The sequence below is a fragment of the Mycteria americana genome, chromosome 17 (assembly GCF_035582795.1).
Source record: "Mycteria americana isolate JAX WOST 10 ecotype Jacksonville Zoo and Gardens chromosome 17, USCA_MyAme_1.0, whole genome shotgun sequence".
Classification (NCBI taxonomy): Eukaryota; Metazoa; Chordata; class Aves; order Ciconiiformes; family Ciconiidae; genus Mycteria; species Mycteria americana.
In genome coordinates, this window is record NC_134381.1 from 8,984,755 (window position 1) to 9,004,668 (window position 19,914).

At 46.3% G+C, this 19,914-nt stretch overlaps 1 protein-coding gene across 1 annotated transcript in view; it reads left to right on the forward strand.

Annotated features, from left to right (window-relative positions):
- Positions 1–19,914, forward strand: part of CFAP77 (cilia and flagella associated protein 77) — a 61,664-nt gene that overhangs the window by 28,065 nt on the left and 13,685 nt on the right. The window contains exons 2-3 of the mRNA XM_075519876.1: positions 8,354–8,453; positions 9,008–9,236. Of these exons, the coding sequence (XP_075375991.1) occupies positions 8,354–8,453; positions 9,008–9,236 (329 nt within the window). The remainder of the gene's footprint in view (positions 1–8,353; positions 8,454–9,007; positions 9,237–19,914) is intronic.

The following is a 19,914-nucleotide window of genomic DNA, read 5'->3' on the forward strand; positions in this document are numbered from 1 at the left end:
TCGCTGTGTCTTCTGCACCAAGCAACGAATGGCCACAAGTGCTACTGGCTTCTTCTGTGCTTAGAGCCTGATAAGCTTCTATTTTGCTGGAGTATGAGGACACAGAAACCAACTTTGCTGTCACAGCTGCAAGGGCTCTTCAGGTCTAAGAAAAACCTGGCAGACGTGTTGGGTGCTGAATGCAGGAGATAGGACTGGAAACCCCACAACTAGATTCCTTCAGGGAGATGGTGCCACTTTTTACAGAATCACCTTTTCTTCTAAAAGGGCATTTTAAATAATAAAATTGGAAGCTGCCGCATATATCTTTTCAACTGATCTACTAATCATATTTCTTCAAATTTTATATCCCTGACCCTTGTAAAGGGATTGCAAGGAAGACGTTTTTTAAGCTGCATTTTAATAAGTCAATATGAAAGCTCAAAATTATTTAAAGCTTCTTAAATAGGATTATATTTGATTTCTTGTGGGAATAGTGGGGGATAGTCTAGTAAAGACGTTCTGTCCTGCTGAGGTTTTATTACATTAAAGAAACAGCATCCTTTTTTAACAGCAAAAACTATCTATTCTCTAATGAAAATTGAGATTATTCTGTACATGAAGTGACTGAAGTTGGTAAGTTCCTGCATCTGTGATCAGAGATTAGAGTTTCTCCTTGAGTGAAAGCCAAGAGATTCCTGAACCAGAGGTTTGCCCGAATTTAACAAGTTGTCTGTTAGTCTGAAATATTTGAATATTTCTAGGAGGTACCACAAGTGTATTGACTTCAGGCAAATTCTGCTATGAAATAACAGGTAGCTCTCAAGGCAGCCAGTATGCAGCCAGGGATTGAATTTGGCCCTAAGAATCAGAGGTCTGGGCCACTGGGGAACTATTGCGCTATACAGGGAATGTGGCCATATTCAGTCTGCTTGAAAAGGCTCACAGTCAAATTCTCACTTGCATTCAACTCCTTTAATGTCATTGTGGCTTATATGGATGCTACACTGGCAGCATTTAGCCTAATATGTTCTATAGTGCCCACAAAAATTCAGGAGGAGGAAATTAAAACTACCTGTATGGAGTTGAAGGAGCCAGCAGCAAGTTACAGGGTGTAAACAGCAGCTTCGCTAAATTGAGTTGTGCTGGACGTAATCTGGGACAACATCTGGCCTTGAGAACATAAGGGGATTTTTCTTGGAGTAGCAGATGGGGAGGTTTATAGAACAGACATTACTAAGGATGAAGCACAGAGAAAAGGTCATAACTGCTGGAAGGGGAAGGAAACTTTTTTTAAAAAAAAACATTGTCCCATCTCTTTAACATTTAGAGAATGTTCTCTCCCAATCATCAAATAACCCACATCCTGCTCTCAGCTAAACCTCAGTGCTCCCACTGAACCCAACAGACGCTGAGCAAAAGCATTCCCTGGCAGGTGTCCTCAAATCTCTCCCAGGCTCATTCCGCCTCTTAGGGGCGAATGGTGGCTGTAGCTCAAGAAAGATCAGGTACAGGTAAGACCTCAGTCTAGTGGTAGCTGTAAACTGCACCCATCTTCATTTATCCCGAATAACCCATCCTTCCTGCCAGCGGCTTTGTCTTATGACTACAGACCATGCTGCTGCTTTAGGGCTTGCAGGCAAGCGGAGCCTGATGTGAACTTCACAAGCTGTGACACCCACTACAGAAACACGTACGCTTCTTTGACCTTCGAGGCTGGCACAAAACCTTACACAGACACAAATTTATCTTAAAGCCAGGAGCAGATTTAATAGAGCAGGAGAAGATCTTTTTCAATATTTCCATCTCAATTATAGTCAAACACCTCGGTGAGTCTCAGCCTTTGGGGCTGTACCTGGGCTGCCTGCTCCCAGCATTGAGACTGTCGGCAGAATCAGCAGAAATAGCACAACTGGGCAAGGTGTTGGTGATTTATCAATGCTGAAGTAATTCATACTGACGCGGAGGCGCTGAGGAGGAGCTCAGTGTCCAGCAGGTGCCCCCAAAGACCCGAGAGTTATACCGTGCCACACACCGACAGCGGCAGACTTGGGATCTGACTCCCTAGCAAAAAGCATCCTTTTTTTTTTTTTCCAAAACCATTTTCAAACAGCAGAAAGAGGCAGCCCTGTTACAGAGAAAAGCAATTTTAACAGTTGCAATACCCTACTGCTAAAATTGTTGCATCGTTATCTTCTAACTCAATAAAGAGTGACTAGTATTCAGAGTCCCAGAATTTAGGGGCAAACATGATTTTTCAACAGAAAACTAGAAGGTGAATACACCCACGAAGACAAATGAAAGTATTGTGTACACAAATACTTTCATATCTGTCTGGCCCTTTAAAACCAAAATGATAGAGTTCATTTGCATTTAGATCTCTTTGGCTCCCTCTTTTCATCTAAAGACAAATCCTCACAAAGGCTGCTTAATTAGACCAAATTAGATTTCCACCTAGTGGCTTGTCATTCATTAGAAAACGCTGTTCTTTTTTTCTGTTTTGGTAATTATAGGCTGGTCTCGCAGTGTTCACTTCAGGCTCAAAGTATGACTTGCATTCATGATTTTGTGCAGATGAGAGGAAAATTATTCACTCGCATCAAGTCTGCCCATTTTACAAGTTGGATAAAGATCATCACTGGAGTCTTTTATGTAATGGGGTATACTCTTTCTTAAGTCTTTAATGATTAATTGTAATAGCATATCTCATGGCAATTTTCAAGACTAAAAGCTAAGTACAAACAGTTCACACGCGAAGCTACTGTACCAGATAGTGGGTGTTTCCTTAGATATGGGTTCCTGTGTCGGGGACCCGCGTCCACGGCCCTCAGTTGTCAGCAGAGAAGATGGGAAGGGGCAGGCTGGTGCCTGGGGTTGGGTAAGCAGAACCCTGGGCTGGAATCGCCGTCTGCAGCCCAGTTGTGCCGCCGGTGTCTAACCCAGCGAGGGGGACGCCTGTGTCCCACCTGTCCTCACGGTCCTCTGGTGCCAGCGTTATGCAAAAAGTAGCTACTAGAGGGGAAAATCTTCCCAATTTGGACCTGACATTCAAAGGTATCTAGCTAATAAAGCTCCAGCTCCCAGTGCAGGTCAGTCAGGAGCACAGGTTAGTGCAGACTGCATGTGTAGACATATTCTGGGTCAGCAGTGTCTCTGCCCTACCTGGGGTAGGAGTTGAACTCCCAGTAAGACCCCTGAGCTTTACCATTCCTGACTGCGAGGGCAGCAGTTTGCCCAACCATCACCCTTTTCTCTAGAAGACTCACACTGCTGCGGGACAGGGCAGTAATTTGGTCTCCCACTCTGAACACAGCAGAGTACCGGAACATCCCGCTTCTCTCCCCAGTCCAAACACCATTCCCTTTGCTGTCCTGCACGGGCACATTAATTCCCTGCCTCAGTTTCCCCACTATTACAGCAGGATTAACGCTAAGTGGCATGTTTTGAAGCTTAATAAATCAGGGCCAGATTTTGTGGTCCTTCATCAAGCAAACTTCCTTTGGCTTTGATCTTTAATGTTTATGAAAAGCTTCAAAGATAAGTGCCAACTTATTATTAATAATCTTCTTGGGAGTGGAAGTTACAAGCAGTTAGCGGCAGGCAGCCCAGCAGCCACCAGCCCCTGCTAGGATTTCTTCTGCACTAACAAATCCAGATTTTCAGATGTGGTTTTCTAACAACATTCTTGTTTTCCCAACCATTTTTTTTGTAAGAGAGGAAAAGTAAGTTTTTTTCCTTCCACCTTTAAAAAAAAATCTGATCAAATTTGCCTTTCTCAAAACACTGAACATTCCCTTTCTCATCTACCTAAACCTGATGTTGAGTTACTGTCCCCCAGAGGCTTTCAGTAGCTCAGTTCTGATGTATCCCTGCACTTTGTAGCTCACTGCCTTCTTAGAGTGTAATCAAACATCAAGCTAAGTAGCAAATAAATCTCCCGATCTCATAAGCTGCACAGCAAGATCATGTAAATGCAAATGAAGGGCTTGATTTCAAGCTGTCGTGGGGGGAAGGAGGGAAAAATGCTGGGCCTTGTCACCGCAATCACTTCACTCTGCAAGTGCAGTAAATCTGCAATAATAATAGTAATGGCAGCGTGACGGGAGGCTTTACTGTACAAGGGGGTGTAATGAAAAGGGGAACAGAAGGTAGGGAAGGAAGCAGGGCCTGGCAGGCTGAAAGTGCACCGGCACGGGGTTTGCAGGCGTCTGCAGAGCAGAGCCATCGAGGAGGGGACAGGGCAGCGCCGGCTGAGTCCGAGCAGGGAGGATTCATGGATTTGCCCCGCATCTCCTCCCAGTGAAGGCCTGTCTTAGATGCAGGGATCCATGCCTCCATCTCTTGCCGTACCTCTCCGCACAGACATTTCTCCTACCCCTCTCGCAGTCTCAGTCATCTTTAGAAAAATTGATGCAACGTGTGCCAATGGGCCATAAATACCAGGGCATGAAACACAAATAAGTCTTGCAACAAAACCTGGAGTCCTTAAAGGTTTTGTACTTCCTTACACTTTTGCGATGCACCCACCTCTTACAGACCGACCCATTTCCAAGCCTTCTTCTTCCCTCACAGAAAACATTTTCCAGCACCATTAGATACTCAAATACAAATCCAGGGCTCAAACCTGGGGCTGCACAAATCGGAAACTACCTGGCAAAGGCCAGGGAGCTCAATACACCCAACACCACTCGCTCTTCAGCCGACCAGGGTACCCCCATCGATCAACCACCCCCACCACTGCGGTGCAGCCAGTCTGAGCATGGCACCCTCCAATCCCAGGACAGACACACCTGGTTCAGCAATGAAAACTATCATGTCCAAGGGAAAAGGATGCATCAGGTGAGTCCTTAAAGACAGTTTGAGAGTGCAAGCGAAGCCTCGGCACACGTGTCTCAGCCCTGGAAGGAGGTGATGATCTCTGCAGGATGCTCTGGGAATGCTTCAGGAAAAAGTCTCGAGTTGTCTGTTCCAAACAGGCTGGATAAACAGTATTTAAGATGCCAGATTTTCCTCACTGAGGTCGTAAAGGGAGAAAACTTGCAGAAGGTACCCAGAGAAAATTAGGACCGCCTGGGATGCAGAGAGAGATGGTTTTAATTAGAGCCAAGAGGTGGGAAATAAGGCAGAGAAATGACATCTTAATGAGGTTTAATGAAGTTGTCTGCTGATGGGCACAGCTGTCAGACAGATCTGTATTCCAGCCAAGCAGCTTTGTGACAGGCTAAACCTGAACACAGGAAACGGTGCTGGAGCTAGGGAAGGAAAAAAAAAAGGACCTTCTGCATCAACTTTGGCTCGCTCTCCCCACAGCTTTATGAAAGCACACCTACAACACCCCAGGATGAACAAATGAAACCAGCCCATGAGGTTGCAACAGCGTTTTGCTAATTTATGAAGGAGAAAGGCTGTAATCTTGGATTACACTGAGCAAGATTCATTCCTGCTACCTTGCCATTCTTTGCTTTTGTGGGTAAAAGATGTTGGCAGGCAACCAGAGTCCTCCGAGTCTGTTGATTTTCTTCAGGCACAGGTTCTCTCCATGTTCAACACATTGGACCAGATTTTTTTTGTTAATTAATTATCCAGCACCTTCAGCTTTATTTATTCAGTGCAAAGTGACTGTAAAATGCCACCCAATCATAAAAGGAAACAACGTACACTCATTTTGTGATGGAGTAAACACCCAACTGTGTTAGCTTCAGGTGCTCTGCAAAAGGGAATCTTTAAATCCCATAATTTCTTCCATTCTACAGAGTTCTGCATTCAAAGGTCTGGAAGCAGCTTTGCCACAGGTTACAAACCTCTCTCCTTTCCTGCAGTTTCTCAGCAATTTTCTCTCATCTGCCACACCTTCGCCATCATAGCATATCTCTGACCTCACTTAGCTGATCCAGTATCAGAACGTGATCCCTGGAAAAAGCCTTTTCTCATGCACCTGAAAAACGCTACACCATTTCCCTTGTATATCAGCGACAACTAATCTAAAAATAGCTAGCTTATGATGCCTGTAAATACAGGAGAAATAGATCAGCAATGAAAGCTACTTTATCATCCCTGGCACTGGTTTATCCATTTTGCGCGATCTCCCTAACACACACAGCATGCACATATGGTTTAGCGCTGCCGCGTGATATTTCAGTTGTGGTTGCACTAAGAGCCCACTCACTCCCATCGTGCTCAGTGCTGGACGGATCTGCAAGGGACAGTCCCTCCCTCTGCTAGAGGTTCACAGGAGGCAGCTGGAGGAAAGCAGCCACCTTATTTACACACAGGTTGTATCAGGTAGCTGAGTCGATTGCTTTCAAAAAGCTAATTGCTAAGGTCTGTTTGCAACAAAGGATGCGTAGCCTTGCACAGGGGAAGGGAGCCTGATGTGGTTTTCAAGTCTATCAAAGGATCTTAGCAAGCCCAGAAAAATTCATTTTCTGGTGAATTTGTGCTCCTGAGAGTCACAAGGATACCACACCTGCTTTATAGCATCACAACTGCATGGATTTAACAGGACCAAGATGAAGCACCTCCCTCCCAGACCTGGGAAGCAAGACCCTGGATTTACCTGAAAGCATCCCTGTACGGGCTTGCAGGCGCAGAGGATTTCATCCCAATGATCACAAACTGGCAAAGCTGACAGCCAGCTCGCCAGGATCTGCACAGGAGCAGACCTGGTGTCACAACACGGACAAGTCGCTCCAGCAAGTGGGCACGATCTCACCCCTGGACACGCTGGTGAGGAGCCCGATGCTGCAGCCACTGCATGCTCTTAAGTTTCTGTGTAGCTGCATATAGAAACAGGAGCTGAGAAACTCCAGACTGAATGCACAAAAAAATGGCTCCAGGTGAAAAAGGTTGAGGAATTATGAGCAAATTCTAGAGACCTCACCACAGAGCCCTCTGGAAAGGTGCCTGTTTTGGGCAGGGGTTATTAACCCTTGCTCTCCAGGCAAAACCAGCTCAGTGAGAGCTTTGCCTGAGCAGAGTGATGCAGAACCTCTCAAGCTGCTCCACAGCATCTTGGTGAGTACCCTTAAACAGCACATTGGAAAGGGGCCACCAGGTTGGCAGTGTGCAGGAGAGACATGGCTGCTCCGAGGCCCTGGCCAGGGTGTGCACAGTGCTGGCTGGGAACAGAACGTAAATTTGGTTTTGGATGATGTTCCTATACAAGCAACTCGGGTAAGCAGCATCCCTTATCGACCGCTGTAGAGCCTCAACCTGCCATAGTGGCAAGCTGGAGGTGGTTCATTTTCAATCTCACTCTTTTCACTCGGTCCCTGCAGAAAGGGCTGCATTTGATTCAGCATCTCCTGATCCAGAGAGTGTTCACTCTGGAGTGTAATAACGGTCATCTCAATGTTAATGTTCACCCGTGAGAAGCACTAAAGTAGGATGTCAGCACTTTCATTCTCCCAACAAGACCTGCCAACACCTACAACCCTGCAGCTCCTCCAACACCCTTCCCATGGAAAATAACCTGTCCCAAAGCACCCACATCATGCCTCAGGGCTGCACGGGACTTGTTGCCTGACCCTGCTCCAGCTTGCCCTAGCAGGAACACACAGACCCAGGCTGCCAGGCTCTCGCCCCTTCCCTCCTCCTCCGCCTCCCTTTCAAGCAGCAATAAGGTTTCAAGACACACACATCCTGCAGTGACTTCACCATGGAGATGGGAGGGTAGAGACAAAGGGGTGAAGGGAGGTCAGTTAATCCCACAGACACCACCAGGCTGGGACACACATGGGCTGGGGAAGAGTTCATTTTAAAACTAAATAGAAATGAGGTTATTGAGCTCAAGTTCTCTTCTTTTCTTTGCTATAAACCCCAGGCTCTGCTCCCCCTTCATCCCCCTTATCCTCCCCCTGCAACATGCCTTGCGTCTTGATTATTCCCAGGCAGGAGTGGTGATGTGATTGTGCTTGGGGAAGTTTGTGCCAGTTTTCTAAGAGGATGCACAGTTTGGAAATGAAATAACTCAAAGGAAAGTTAAGACAAGCCGCAGAGTCTCCCCAGCAGACACCACGGCTGGGCATCCCAGCCAAAGGAGAAACTAACCAAACAAGGAGACTTCAAGTCCATACATATCGAGTCAGGATCCCTATTTCCAGCAACGCTGGGTCGCTTTATAACTCAGGTAAAAACTTGTGTGAAACTCAGCATCCCTTAGGCTTCAGCGCTGGTGAAGCCTCATGGCTGTGAGTTCTCCTTTTGCACCGTCACACTCGCTTGTGTCCAGACAGTGGGATTCAAACCTGGGCCAAGTGGAGCCAGAGCCAATCCTGGTACTCATGGCCGTGTTCCGTTACAAATTTTTATTTTCAGGGGCTTTAACTTATAGGAAAGGTCTTTATGCTTCTCCTTTAACTTCACTCTTCTGCAGGCAGAACTGGGGAAGCCCCAGAGAAACTGCTACACCCTGCCAGGCTTTGATTTTTCATACGGGCTGTACATCCACAGGACAGATGGAGGAGTCCCTGAAGGTATGACAACACCACTGAAATACAGACCTGCAACGAAGTCCTAATGCTATATAGGGACTCTCCTCTCCTTTCCAGTGCTCTTCAATACTTCTCATCAAGCTGGAGGTGAACTCCTCCAACATTCACCCACTTCCATTAATATCACCCCAATTGCTTGGTGACTAGTAAAGTTTCTCTATCATATTGCAAACTTTTATAGGATCACACAGAGCTCAAGCAGAGAGGGGTACGGCATGTGCAAAGGCTGATACACATGGCCACTTGAGAGAGCTCCTACTTTGTGCTCTCAGGGACAATTTCCTGTGAAATCAGGCTTGCTGAGCAAGCCAGGGTGGAGGGTGAGAAGACATCCAATTCAGATGGGAGATGTCCCCATATGAAATGCAGTGGGATAGGATACAAAGTTCACTCCACAGTGAAACCATGGCAAAATGCGTGCAAGCCACGCAAGGCCCTTGTGCATGGTGCACAAACATCAGCCTGCCTTCCCACATAGGAGTTACCCAAGATGCCTGATCTTTTTCTTTGCCTCTCATGTTTCCTTCCATCTCCAGCAATAGGCCACTGGAACACAGTAAAGCCCAGGACTGCTATAGTTCAGAAGATGCCCCGAGACTTCATCACCATGAACCGTGGTGCTCTGAAGGCCGGTTATACCACAGCCCATGAATTTAATTTGTACTACAAGGCCAAGGACATTCGGCGCAAAGATGATGAATACAGTCGCTTCAAGAAATGTCCTCCTAAAGTACCTGCAGACTTGACTTATGGCATCACAGCACGGTAAGGAGGAAGGCTTGAGGCCCTTCTCAGAATGAGATTATCCTTTCCTACCCTCACATCTGCATCTCCCCCACTTCTCAGCTAGCAGAGTCCCCAAAACAGAAGTCTCCTGAACCTGGACATGCTGCAACTGAGTCACAGCATCACTTCCACACCTGATTGCACCTGTGTGTCAGATAATCAACTACCTAAATCTAATCTACATGCCACAACACATCCCCATTTTACCTCTGGCACTAAGGGCTTTGAACCTCTTAAAAATACGTTCAGTGCCAATCCTTTAACTTAAAGGAACATGAGCTGTAAGCCAGAATAATGGCTTGCCAGGGTCAGAAAATCAGAGCCAAGGCATTTCTTCCTGTTTGCACTGGTTGAAATGCTCTGGTGCAGTTAAGGATCGGTTCAAGTTCTTTATCCCACTCTCTCCCACTTGTTTGTTCATCTCCCTGCATTGGGCAGGAACTGGTAGTACAGCAGGATGGAGGCAAAGAAGCTTTCCACTGCTCTCTTCTGCTTTCTTGGGCTCCCTCCCAAGGGCTGGAAGGGACCTGGTACCTGCTGCTCCTCCAGCAACCCCTCTAGAAGCACGTAAGCCTACCTGTTCATCCCTTGCAACGCAGCAGGATGTTTAAGGCTTCGCACTGAGTTAGGTCTTCTGCATCGCAGCGTCTTCCAAAAGATCTTTATAAAGCATCCAGCATACATGAGCCCTGCCTGAGGTTCAAACAGGTACAGCATTTAGAAGCGACCCATTTAACGTCCCCCTCGCGTACCAGCTCCCAACTGCCCTCTGTGCTGATTTCTCATGGGGAATTGTGCAACAGGAAGACTGCAGGGGAGAACATCAGCACCTTGCTTAGACTGACTTGTAGGTCCTTCCGCTGCCTGTCCTCTGCAGGAGCACGAGGGAGGCTGGAGGGCACGGCGGTCCGGAAGAGCCAGTGTGAGTCCAACACAACCAAGTGCTCACAGCCTCTCAAAGGGGCTCCGAAGCAGCCCTTCTGCTGCTGGAGCACAGAGAGTTTTCTTGCTCTGTGTAGGTTTGGACCAGACATTAGGTTTCATTTTAAGAGCCAGATAATAATCACTACCAGAAAAATAACAGCTACAAATTCTAGAGAAAAGACATGATGAACGGCACTGTGTATTTTACATGATAGTAAATGGGCTTTGCATATGCAAATTGAATGGATTTTAAAATGGTATTTAATGACAATTTTCGTAGCAGACATTAACATTAATTGCATCAAAATGAAAATGTAGCATTAGCTTGCTGTTAGCTGCAAATGCCCCAGCTATAAAGCTTTATCTTTATCAGTATCAGCCCTCACCGATGTGACAGGGCTGCTCTGCAAATTGCAGGCAAAAGGGCTTTTATGTTGCAAAAGTATCCCCCAATGTAGACAAAAATCAACATCAATTTTGCTTTATTTCTTCATAAACGGAGGTTAAATGGCTGCCTGTAAGAAGTCTAGGCACGTTTCAAAAGTTTTAAGGAAAATCTGCAGACCCCACAACAGCAGAAGTAGTGGGAAAGGGCTTTTAATTTAAAGTTATTATTGTACAACTTGCCTGCTCCTTAATAGCTACCTTTTATGCAGACTGATTGTATTTATCCCTTTACTTTAAAAGCACGTTATAGACAAAATCAAATTACTGGGATTACCAAGGAGTTGTTACAGCCATTTCGGTAAAAGTGGGAATTTAACACACTTTTCCATGACTGGCAAGTTAAAGATACCAGCTTTGGTGAGCACTCCCCAGCCCAAGACTGTCCCTAGTCACAGCTGACCAGGTTCAGCAAGACCTACCCTGTTAAAAATGACTTGGTTGTCAACGGATTTAAGTTGCTTCTGCTTTCGGACTCTAAGCCCTGTACAACTGCGTTCTTAGTGCTGCTAATTGGGAAGGCACTCGCAACTAAGATACATGCTTGCCTGAGGGCAGAAGAGAATGGTGGCATACGGTCTTTTTCCATGACTCCAAGCGCTTGCTTGCCTTTAGAAATGTCCACTTTGATAAACATCTCGGGTCCAGTGAAGTTTTTCAACAAGAACAGAGCCTGCATGTCATTCCCTAGCCCAAGGCACAGCACAGACAGTACGGCTGAGAAGGCCAGAGAGCAAAGGTGCCTTCCCATCGCACTGGGAGTTGCTGCAGCCACCCTGTCTGATGACAGCAATGTTCTAGGACAATCCCCAGAGCCCCAGGGCAAACCCTCCCAGTCAGCACCCCCAGCCCTGTTGCAGCTCTTCTGCACAGCTGGAATTGCAGCTAGTGCCAGCATGAAGCCTTGGGGCTGGGCCACCTCCTTGGGAGCAGCAGCACAGGGGGTTATAAGCCCAAACAACTCAGCGGCTGTCACAGGAACGTGTTTGTGGTCCTGCAAGCTGTCGGTGGGGAATGTGCAGGGGGCTTCTCAAGCCCTGGCAACGTATCTCCAGCCCCTTCTCAGGCCTTGGGCTGCGCTGCTAAAGGCTTCTGTCTCCTAAAGACACCAAGGTCAGGAGTTCTCCCCAGGCTCCCAAGTACAAGCTCTCCTGGATCATCCCAAATAGAAATGAACACAAACACTGTGGTTGCTATTAGTGCCTTATTAATCACGCCCCGGCCCTGCTGCTCCCTCTAGCACAGCAGATTGCTTATGCCTCTGCTTTCCATTCATGGTGGATGCGTGCTACATGGAGCATTTCACAAGGCAGTGTCAGACACTGGAGTGAGCTTTCTGAAACTTTGAGGCCTCTTTCCTTTCCTGGGATATTTACCTTCAAAGGTCACCCATACCCCTTCTATTAATTCCCCATGGGCATCTTCCAGGGGAGAGAAGCAGCTCTGCTTTTTTGCTGATTCCCCCGTTCTCCCCCTCCCTTTTCCTAGAGAAATGTTTGCTACGAATCATGTGGCCAGCTTTGTTGTGAGAGTCATAAAAAGGACATTTTTCATCTCTCCTTTTTCCTGCTCTCGCTCCCTTCTCTCTCTCAGTATCAGACAGAGATTTATGCCCTCCCTGATGCCTGTGGCATTCGGAGCTGGGAGGGGTCAGGGGAGGCACTGATGGGACGATAATAGATAATACAGTGGTTCCCCAGGGTCTTGTCCAGCTCCATAGCCGATCCATCAGCAGGCAGCGCTCGTGCCAAGGTCAGCAGTAACGAGGATGTGGTAGGGTCCCAGCCTCCCCCATGGGGCATCCTCCAGTCAGGCTCCCCCGATTCACACTTCGGCTTCTCATCTCTACAAGAGCTGCCTTGTGCAAGCCACAATTTGCAAGAGAGCACGTGTCCACTGAGCGCAGGGGTAACGACCACGATACAGGGCATGCACGCTCAGCTTCACCTGCCCCAGCCCGCAGCCCCACCGCAAACAGGTCTATAGGTTTTCTTTCAAGGAAAATGCCCATCATTGGCAATACCTCCCCTCCAGGAGCTAAACCCATCCCATCCACATGCTCTGTGAGTGACATTACATAGCTGTACGATGTGTGCAGATTAGGGTTGCTGTCCTCCTGGACCCAAGTCCTAGGTCCTTTCATTTAAAATAACCCCACAACACAGTGCTACTAGCAGGTGTATTCAACCCCCATAGTCTTTGTGTAATGACCTTGTTTTACAAGAGGGAGGATGCAGGGCACTGAGTGGGCTGGGTTTTGATCATACTGGAGATCTAGAGACACAGAGGGTCTTGTGAAGACCTCCAGGATCTTCACTGGTGTCAATACATCTTGGTATTCAAGGTGCATTTGGAAACCCCAATAGATGTCCAGACCCACATTTATCCTCCTAACCACCTTTTCTGATTGAAGTTCACTGTGCACTGAAATTAGCAGACATAAATAGTCATTTTTGGAACTAGAAATATGCACAAAGATATGGATGCTGTCTACAGCTAGATTTTAGATTATATTGATTTGTACAAGGTCACACAAGGAGTTTGAAGCCAAAACATACCAGCACACAGTTGGTACCCGAAGCACAAGTTTTCTCCCCAGGAGCTAGCAGTGCAGAGTGCATCCTCAGCATGAACACACTGTCCAGCATTTCCAGGGCTGCTCTTAGAGAAAAGCTTTCATTTGCCTCTTAGTAGCGCAAGTTTCCTAATTCTGCATCCCATATCCCAGAACATATTCCTGGACACAAGGACCACACAGACGTGCCATTCTCTGCCATCCTACACCTGTACCTCCTTCAAACCCTGCCTCCGACGTGCTGCCATCCACTTGGCAGTTGGCCTGTAGGTTGGGCTGACCTTGGGCGTGCTGGCAGGATTTCCCTGGCACTCTGTCATCCCCATGTCTCCTGCCGGGTCCCCCCTACTGTCTGCCTTCGCTTCAACCATCCCTTTCTCGAATTTTACATCCCATTTTCCTTCTAACTTCATCTCCTCCTAACATTCCACCTCCCATTCTCTAAAACTATCTTAGTCCTTTGGCAGCTGCTTTCACCATGTTCCTGCAGCAAACTCACCTCTCTAAAGCATTTAGTCACTGCAATCTCTCTTCTTCAAATTGTTACAATCACCAAGGGCATCAGTTATCCAGTACCTCCTCTTTTCTTTGTATCATTTGCAATTGTCCTAATGCTCTGTTGACAATTGTCTCACTGGCCTTTAGCAGCTCAGCTGTTACCTTGGCTATCCCTGCAGCTTCCTGGCTTAACTGACTGCTCCGTCCTTAGCTTTCACCTTCCCCAAGAAGGGAGGCTTCAACGCTCGTGCTTCTGCTTTGCAAGTGGCCTTTCCACCCAAAGTGCCGGTGATGTTTGCACACAGCCAGAACAAAGTTTAGAAAGCTGCCCAAAAGGTGCTTAGATATTTCCAGCATCTCTTTGGTACAGAGAGTGTGCTGGTAGGTTCATTTTTGAGACAAAGAACATTTCAGGTCATTAATATATGGCCCTGGAAAAAAGCTAATCTAGCTATAGAGCAGCTGCAAAGATATGTCAAAGACAATACTGAAGAGCAGAGGGCGTTCCTGGGAAGAACCCACCAGGAAAAGCTGGACAGGCGAGAAAGATGAATATTATGGCAAGCCCACATCTGATCCACAGTCACTGGAAGCCAAACAGAGTGTAAAGCCACAAAAATCCAAAAGATTGGGGCAAACAAAAGCTTTAGATAAAAAATCTGAGCACTGACAAAACATATTATAATAATGTAACATAGTGACTGGAACCACTGTCAGGCTGAAGGCACCAGAAAAATGCAACCAAGTTAAAAAATACAGGACTCATCAGTTCAGATAATTGCATATCCTATCCAGTTCCACAGCAAAAGGCACTTTGTGTCTCTGCCACCATTCCCACATTGCTAAGATAAGAATTGCTATTTCAAGAATCATTTTCTTCTACTGGAGACATTCCAGGCTCGTATGTGTGTACATTAGCTACTGCAGAGCTCCCAGCCGCAGCCGCCTGGATCGTGCTGCCTTGTGCCCAGGTGCCTGCAGCATCTGGTTGGCCAGAAAGACCTGTTACCCCCTTCAAAAAAGCCTGAGTGCACCGTGAAGATACCGGTTCTCCTTCAGCATAGTTATCTACTGCAGTTGTAACAGTTTCTGACTACTTCAGGCTCCCAGATTAAGAGAAAATAAACAGCCAAGTCATGGTTTGGCATAAGGTTCAGGTCCTGCACGTCAGCCACAGAGCTGGGAAAAAAGATCTAAAGAATAGAGATTTACATCCCTTATTATCAATTGCATTACACTGAATAGGAAAGTAATTTACTCTCTCACACAGACTGGCTGTTGTCCATGGGTTTATCTCCATTGATTACAGCTGGCTGAAAAATTTCTACCAAAACTTTTACCGCCTAAAACTACTTTTTGCCACAAGTGGACTTTTTTTTTCCCCTTGCAAACTTCTGCTTTTGCAGTCTGTGCAATGAAAACCTGGGTCAGGGGGAAATAACCACAGAATCCTTTTTGTGAAAGCAAAGCTTTTCAGCCCTCATTGACATCTTTTCCTTTCAAGCGAAGTAGTGTTCCCACCCAGCCAGAGAGATTCAAGCATGGCATGGAGGTCAAGGGGAAGACCTTGCTCTTTGATTTGTTTTGCTCAGTGTTGTGGTGTTTTTTCTTGTTTTTTTTACTCATGAGGATGTTTTGCATTTGTTGATGGCTGCAGACTGAGCACTGTTCACTCTCAGCCGTGGATTGAGACCTCCAGGCAGAATAGCTCTGCCCCATAATCACGTCCCACCTGAGTTTCTCACAGGGTAACAGCGGATTTCCAGTCAGTAGACAAATGTGTTGAAGACAAATCTAAATAATCCTCAATTAAGTCAGCCAAAGGGTATTCTCCAACCCAAAAATCGATGCTAATGCACAAATTCCAGCTTGTGAAGCCAGGTATTTAATGGGTAAGAGCTGGCTTGGTATCTTCACTACAAGGCACGTGTTTCCATGTGTGCATTTAGGACCGTTCCAAGTATACATCTCACTCCGGGCCTGGGAGGGAATAGTAAAGCAAATTGGTGCTCTTGTAACCATGTGTGCTCCTAAGTACAGCTATGAGCATCTGATAAATCTTTTAAAGTGCATGTTTACAATGGATTTTATTCTTTTTACTGTTCTATACATACGAGCCCTCTGAGCAAAATAACAGATCCTCTGACACTTAGAAGCCACTGCCTCATTGGCTGCCCACAGTGAAATAATTTATATTGTTATATCCTCATCCAAATTACAAGGATTGTAAAGAAGCTTCAGAAATTCAGAGTAATCAGTGCTTCAACAGCACAGATCCTGCAGGTGCCACAGGGGTGAAGGACCCACTATTTCAACTGAGAGTTTTACCAGCCCAAAGACTGCAAAAAAAAAATTGGTCCCTGAGTGTTTTATACCAATTTTTCTCTTGTTATTTTCTTCAGTGGTTAATGGAAAGTGAGGGCAAGTGGAGATCATTTAAAAATGATCTTTCAGGCCTCTTCATGGGTTTATTGCCAGGACCTATTTAGAGGACCATAAAGCTGTAAGGGGCCTATAACTTTACCATGTAGTCCACAAGCTTCTTAGGAAAATGAAAAGCCTTTACATTCACACCCTGCTTGTTTTGCCATCTCTCCCTCTCCTTACAAACACCGCCGCACATGTCTGCGCGGGGACTGCCGGAGCCACTAATTGAATTCACTCTTGTGAAAGCATTAACAAATTGTAAGTGACCTTTTATACAAATTTCAAAGTCAAGAATTCACCACTAACTGCACATCCCTCTTCTGCCATTCACTGTTATGCAAAACCCACAAACAATTAGAAGAAATAACGAAGAGCCCAGCGGCCCTCTTTCCTAATTAGCTGCAGGAGGCAATGCTTGGGAGTGTGGCTAAGTGCTTCAATTACCTCGGCCCTCCTCACTGCCCTTGTTAGAAGAGACAGGTCCACTGGCCAAAGGGGAACAATTAAGGCAAGGAAGAGCCAGGCAGTTTGCAGGGGGATGCCGGGGCCATGCCGGCTCTCGCACAAGGGCCAGAGCTGTAATCATGCCCCAGATTCCTGCTGGGCTACACAGAGACAAATTAATGGTAGATAGATTGCTAGCTCCAGCCCATCAGTAACGAGAGAGGAAGGGAGACAATATAGCAGTACAAGGGAGCTGTAATCAGAGTTTTCCTGTGCTATCAGCCCCCTTTCAGGGCAGAGGGACCTGAGCATTAATGCCTTACTGCTGCCTGCATTGGCGGTACTCCAAGGCCCCGAGCAGAATCACAGACCCCAGCCTGTGCTTTATTTGCTGAAGATAATCTGTGCTGGCTGCACCAGGGAGCCCCGCACTCCAGAGATGCTGGAGACCAAACTGGATCCCAATAAGAAACCAACCTGAGGTGGTGGGAGCTGGTTTGGCTGTCCCAGCCACAAGCCAGGGGAAGATCTCTATATGGACACTACTACCACAGGACAAATCCTTCCCATCATGAAGGACAGAAGAAAGGAATACAAAGGTGGTGGCCCCTGTGGGCTGAAGACCCCAAAGACGGACCCTGGTTGTGCAGCGAAAGCAGATTCATCTTAGATGGAAGGACACCAGTGAGGACTTGGTTGGACTCTACGATCTTTTCCAACCTAAATGATTCTATGATTAAACCCCCCTGAAACCTCATTAACCTTTCTTGAAAGGGTTAACGTTTCAGGACAGGCAGTGGTGTTGCAACACAGTTTTAATATCACAACTGTAAAAAAAGTTCAGTTATATCATTTATCCGTTGCATAAGCACACATGCAGGGCCAGATCCTGCTGCCACTAAGCTGCCATTGAAATTAGAGCAGTGTTTTCGGCACAGCCCAAACAGCTGCACAGCCGCCGGGGAGTCGATGCCCGTGCACGTGTCCTCTGCTCCCTCGCTCCGCTCCCCGCCAGAGCCCATCCCGACCAGCAGCGGGAAGAGTGCTGCAGGAGCCGTCTGCACTGGCTGGAGAGCTACCCAGAAAATCTAAGGGCTGAAGTTTGCACTAAAATATTTACAAGCCCCTATGCTTTTGAATAATACAAGAAAAAGGCAATCACAAGTGAAGCTTTCACCCTTTTACGACAGAACTTACCAATCAAATTGATTGCACCTTTTAAACTGGTATAAACCCCCTTCCTGAGCAAAGTCCTTTGTATCCACTTTTGCCAAATACCTTTTTTCCAGCTGATATATAAACCTTTGAAAATGAGTTTGAGGGGAGACTGACAACCTTGAAACCTCAAGAGCAGCATGGCATTGACGGGTGCCGCTCTCTGAGCCGAGTATTATAGATAGATTTTAATTTCATTTTAACAAAATAGCTGTCTCCAGTGGAAGAAGCATCAAGAGCTAAATGAGGACCCGTCTTGAGCTGAATCACGTTGAACAGACCTCAGCACTGTCATTGATTTTCTGGGAAGAAAAAAAACGCCTCTGGCTACTAAACCAAATTAGTAGTCACTGATGACCAATTATTTTGCCCCACTGTGAACGGAGAGGCGTACTAAAATTCCAGTTTGTCAGACCCAAGGCTCTCTTCTCAAACACCTTTCAACAAGCGTGTACCAAAAGTCCCTCAGATGGTTCTGACGCCTTCCTGTTTTCGGCAACTTCTCCTTCTCCAAAGTTTTAATGAGCTGCTGCTCTGAGGATGGCCTGCCAGAAAGGGAGCCCTTCCCAGCTCTTCGGAGCACTATTTGGCATGGCACAAATCACAGCTGTCAGAATTTATACACACATACACAAAAAAGTGTCAGCCTAATGTTTGCAAATTATAATTACCATTTCTCTTGCATGTCCCTGGTGCCTTCATTTTAGATAAATCCCAGCTCTGAGGTATCAGCTGCAATGCACTGAAGGCTCATAGTGAATGGAATAGATTTAACTAGTTTGTAGCTCATTTAAGGCCTACACTGTTTTATTTTAATATTGTTAATACTTTATTATACTTTTTAACATTGTTTTCACAGTAAAATAGCCTATTAGGAGGCTGCAGCTTCTTTTCCAGGAGATTTCTGGCAGACTAGCATACCACATTGTATAACCAAGCTAGCAGGCGCTTGTCATTTCAGTTGAAAATAGGTCTGTACCTTGACTCTTGAAAGTAAATTAGAGAGAGTCTATTAAAGAGACAGGAACTGTTTCAGGGATAATAGTTTTGAAAATGTGCACAGATAAATTTTAAAATATTTAGGAAATGTCAACATTAGAAGTGGCTCCAACTATTTGACTATAAAAGGAAGCAGCTGATTATTTTTTCCACAATTATAAATAATTTGTTACATCCTATCAGAACTTCTTTGCCTTTCCTTTCTGTGGCAGGGTGCTTGTGCCAAAACAAGGAGATCTGAGTTACTCTGAACAAGATAAGTTTTAATCCGCAGTAAGTGTTTTCAGCGGATGCTTCCTCCACTCTCCCCACAGCATCTGCAGATAACAGCAAAATCCTCCCAGTTCGGAGGAGCGACATCTGGGCAGGGTGACAAAAGGAAACAGAATGCACAAGCCGTTCATTCCTGTCCTTAAGTAACACTAAGGCGAGAGGACGCTTTCCCAAAGGCTAGCTGCAAATGAGAAGTACTGTCATACTGCCAAACGGCACCAATATCGGGGCCAAAATTTCCCATCCACTCTGACGAGATCAGCGTTTGACCTACAAAGAAAAAGCCACCTCGCTGATATTCCTCCAGTAACCTTGGTCAAAGAAGTGTGTTACCTGATATCCCCCGCTCTTCCTCACTTTCTCAGTATTTCTCTCAAAGGAGGCAGGAAAAGCCAGATGAAGCCTCACATCCTACAGGCTCACCAGAGCTTACGTGTATAACTAAGCACATGAGTCATTCCCACCGATTTCAAAGAGGCAGTTCATGCATGTATTATTCCAGGCATGATTCTATACTTTGCTGGATCAGGACTTAAATGCGATTAATCACACGGCAGGGAAGAATCTCTGAAGAGCATCAACCCAAATGTGTCCTTTCAAGCATTTACTTACAAGCCAGCTGTGGACTAATCAGTCATCAACTGGCTGGTCCACTGGAGATGGTAAAAGTCACCTCCATAGAGATGTGAAAACACATTCAGCTACTGCAAAAATCAATAACCAAACACTACGCGCAAAGGCTCAATGTTTTCCTGAGTCCCTCCCTGCTATTCCTGCACACCAGGAAAGCTCCTGCCTTGGAGAGCAAAGGGACAGGCCAAGGAAACAAGCCCATGTGCAAAGCTCACCACGTGCTTG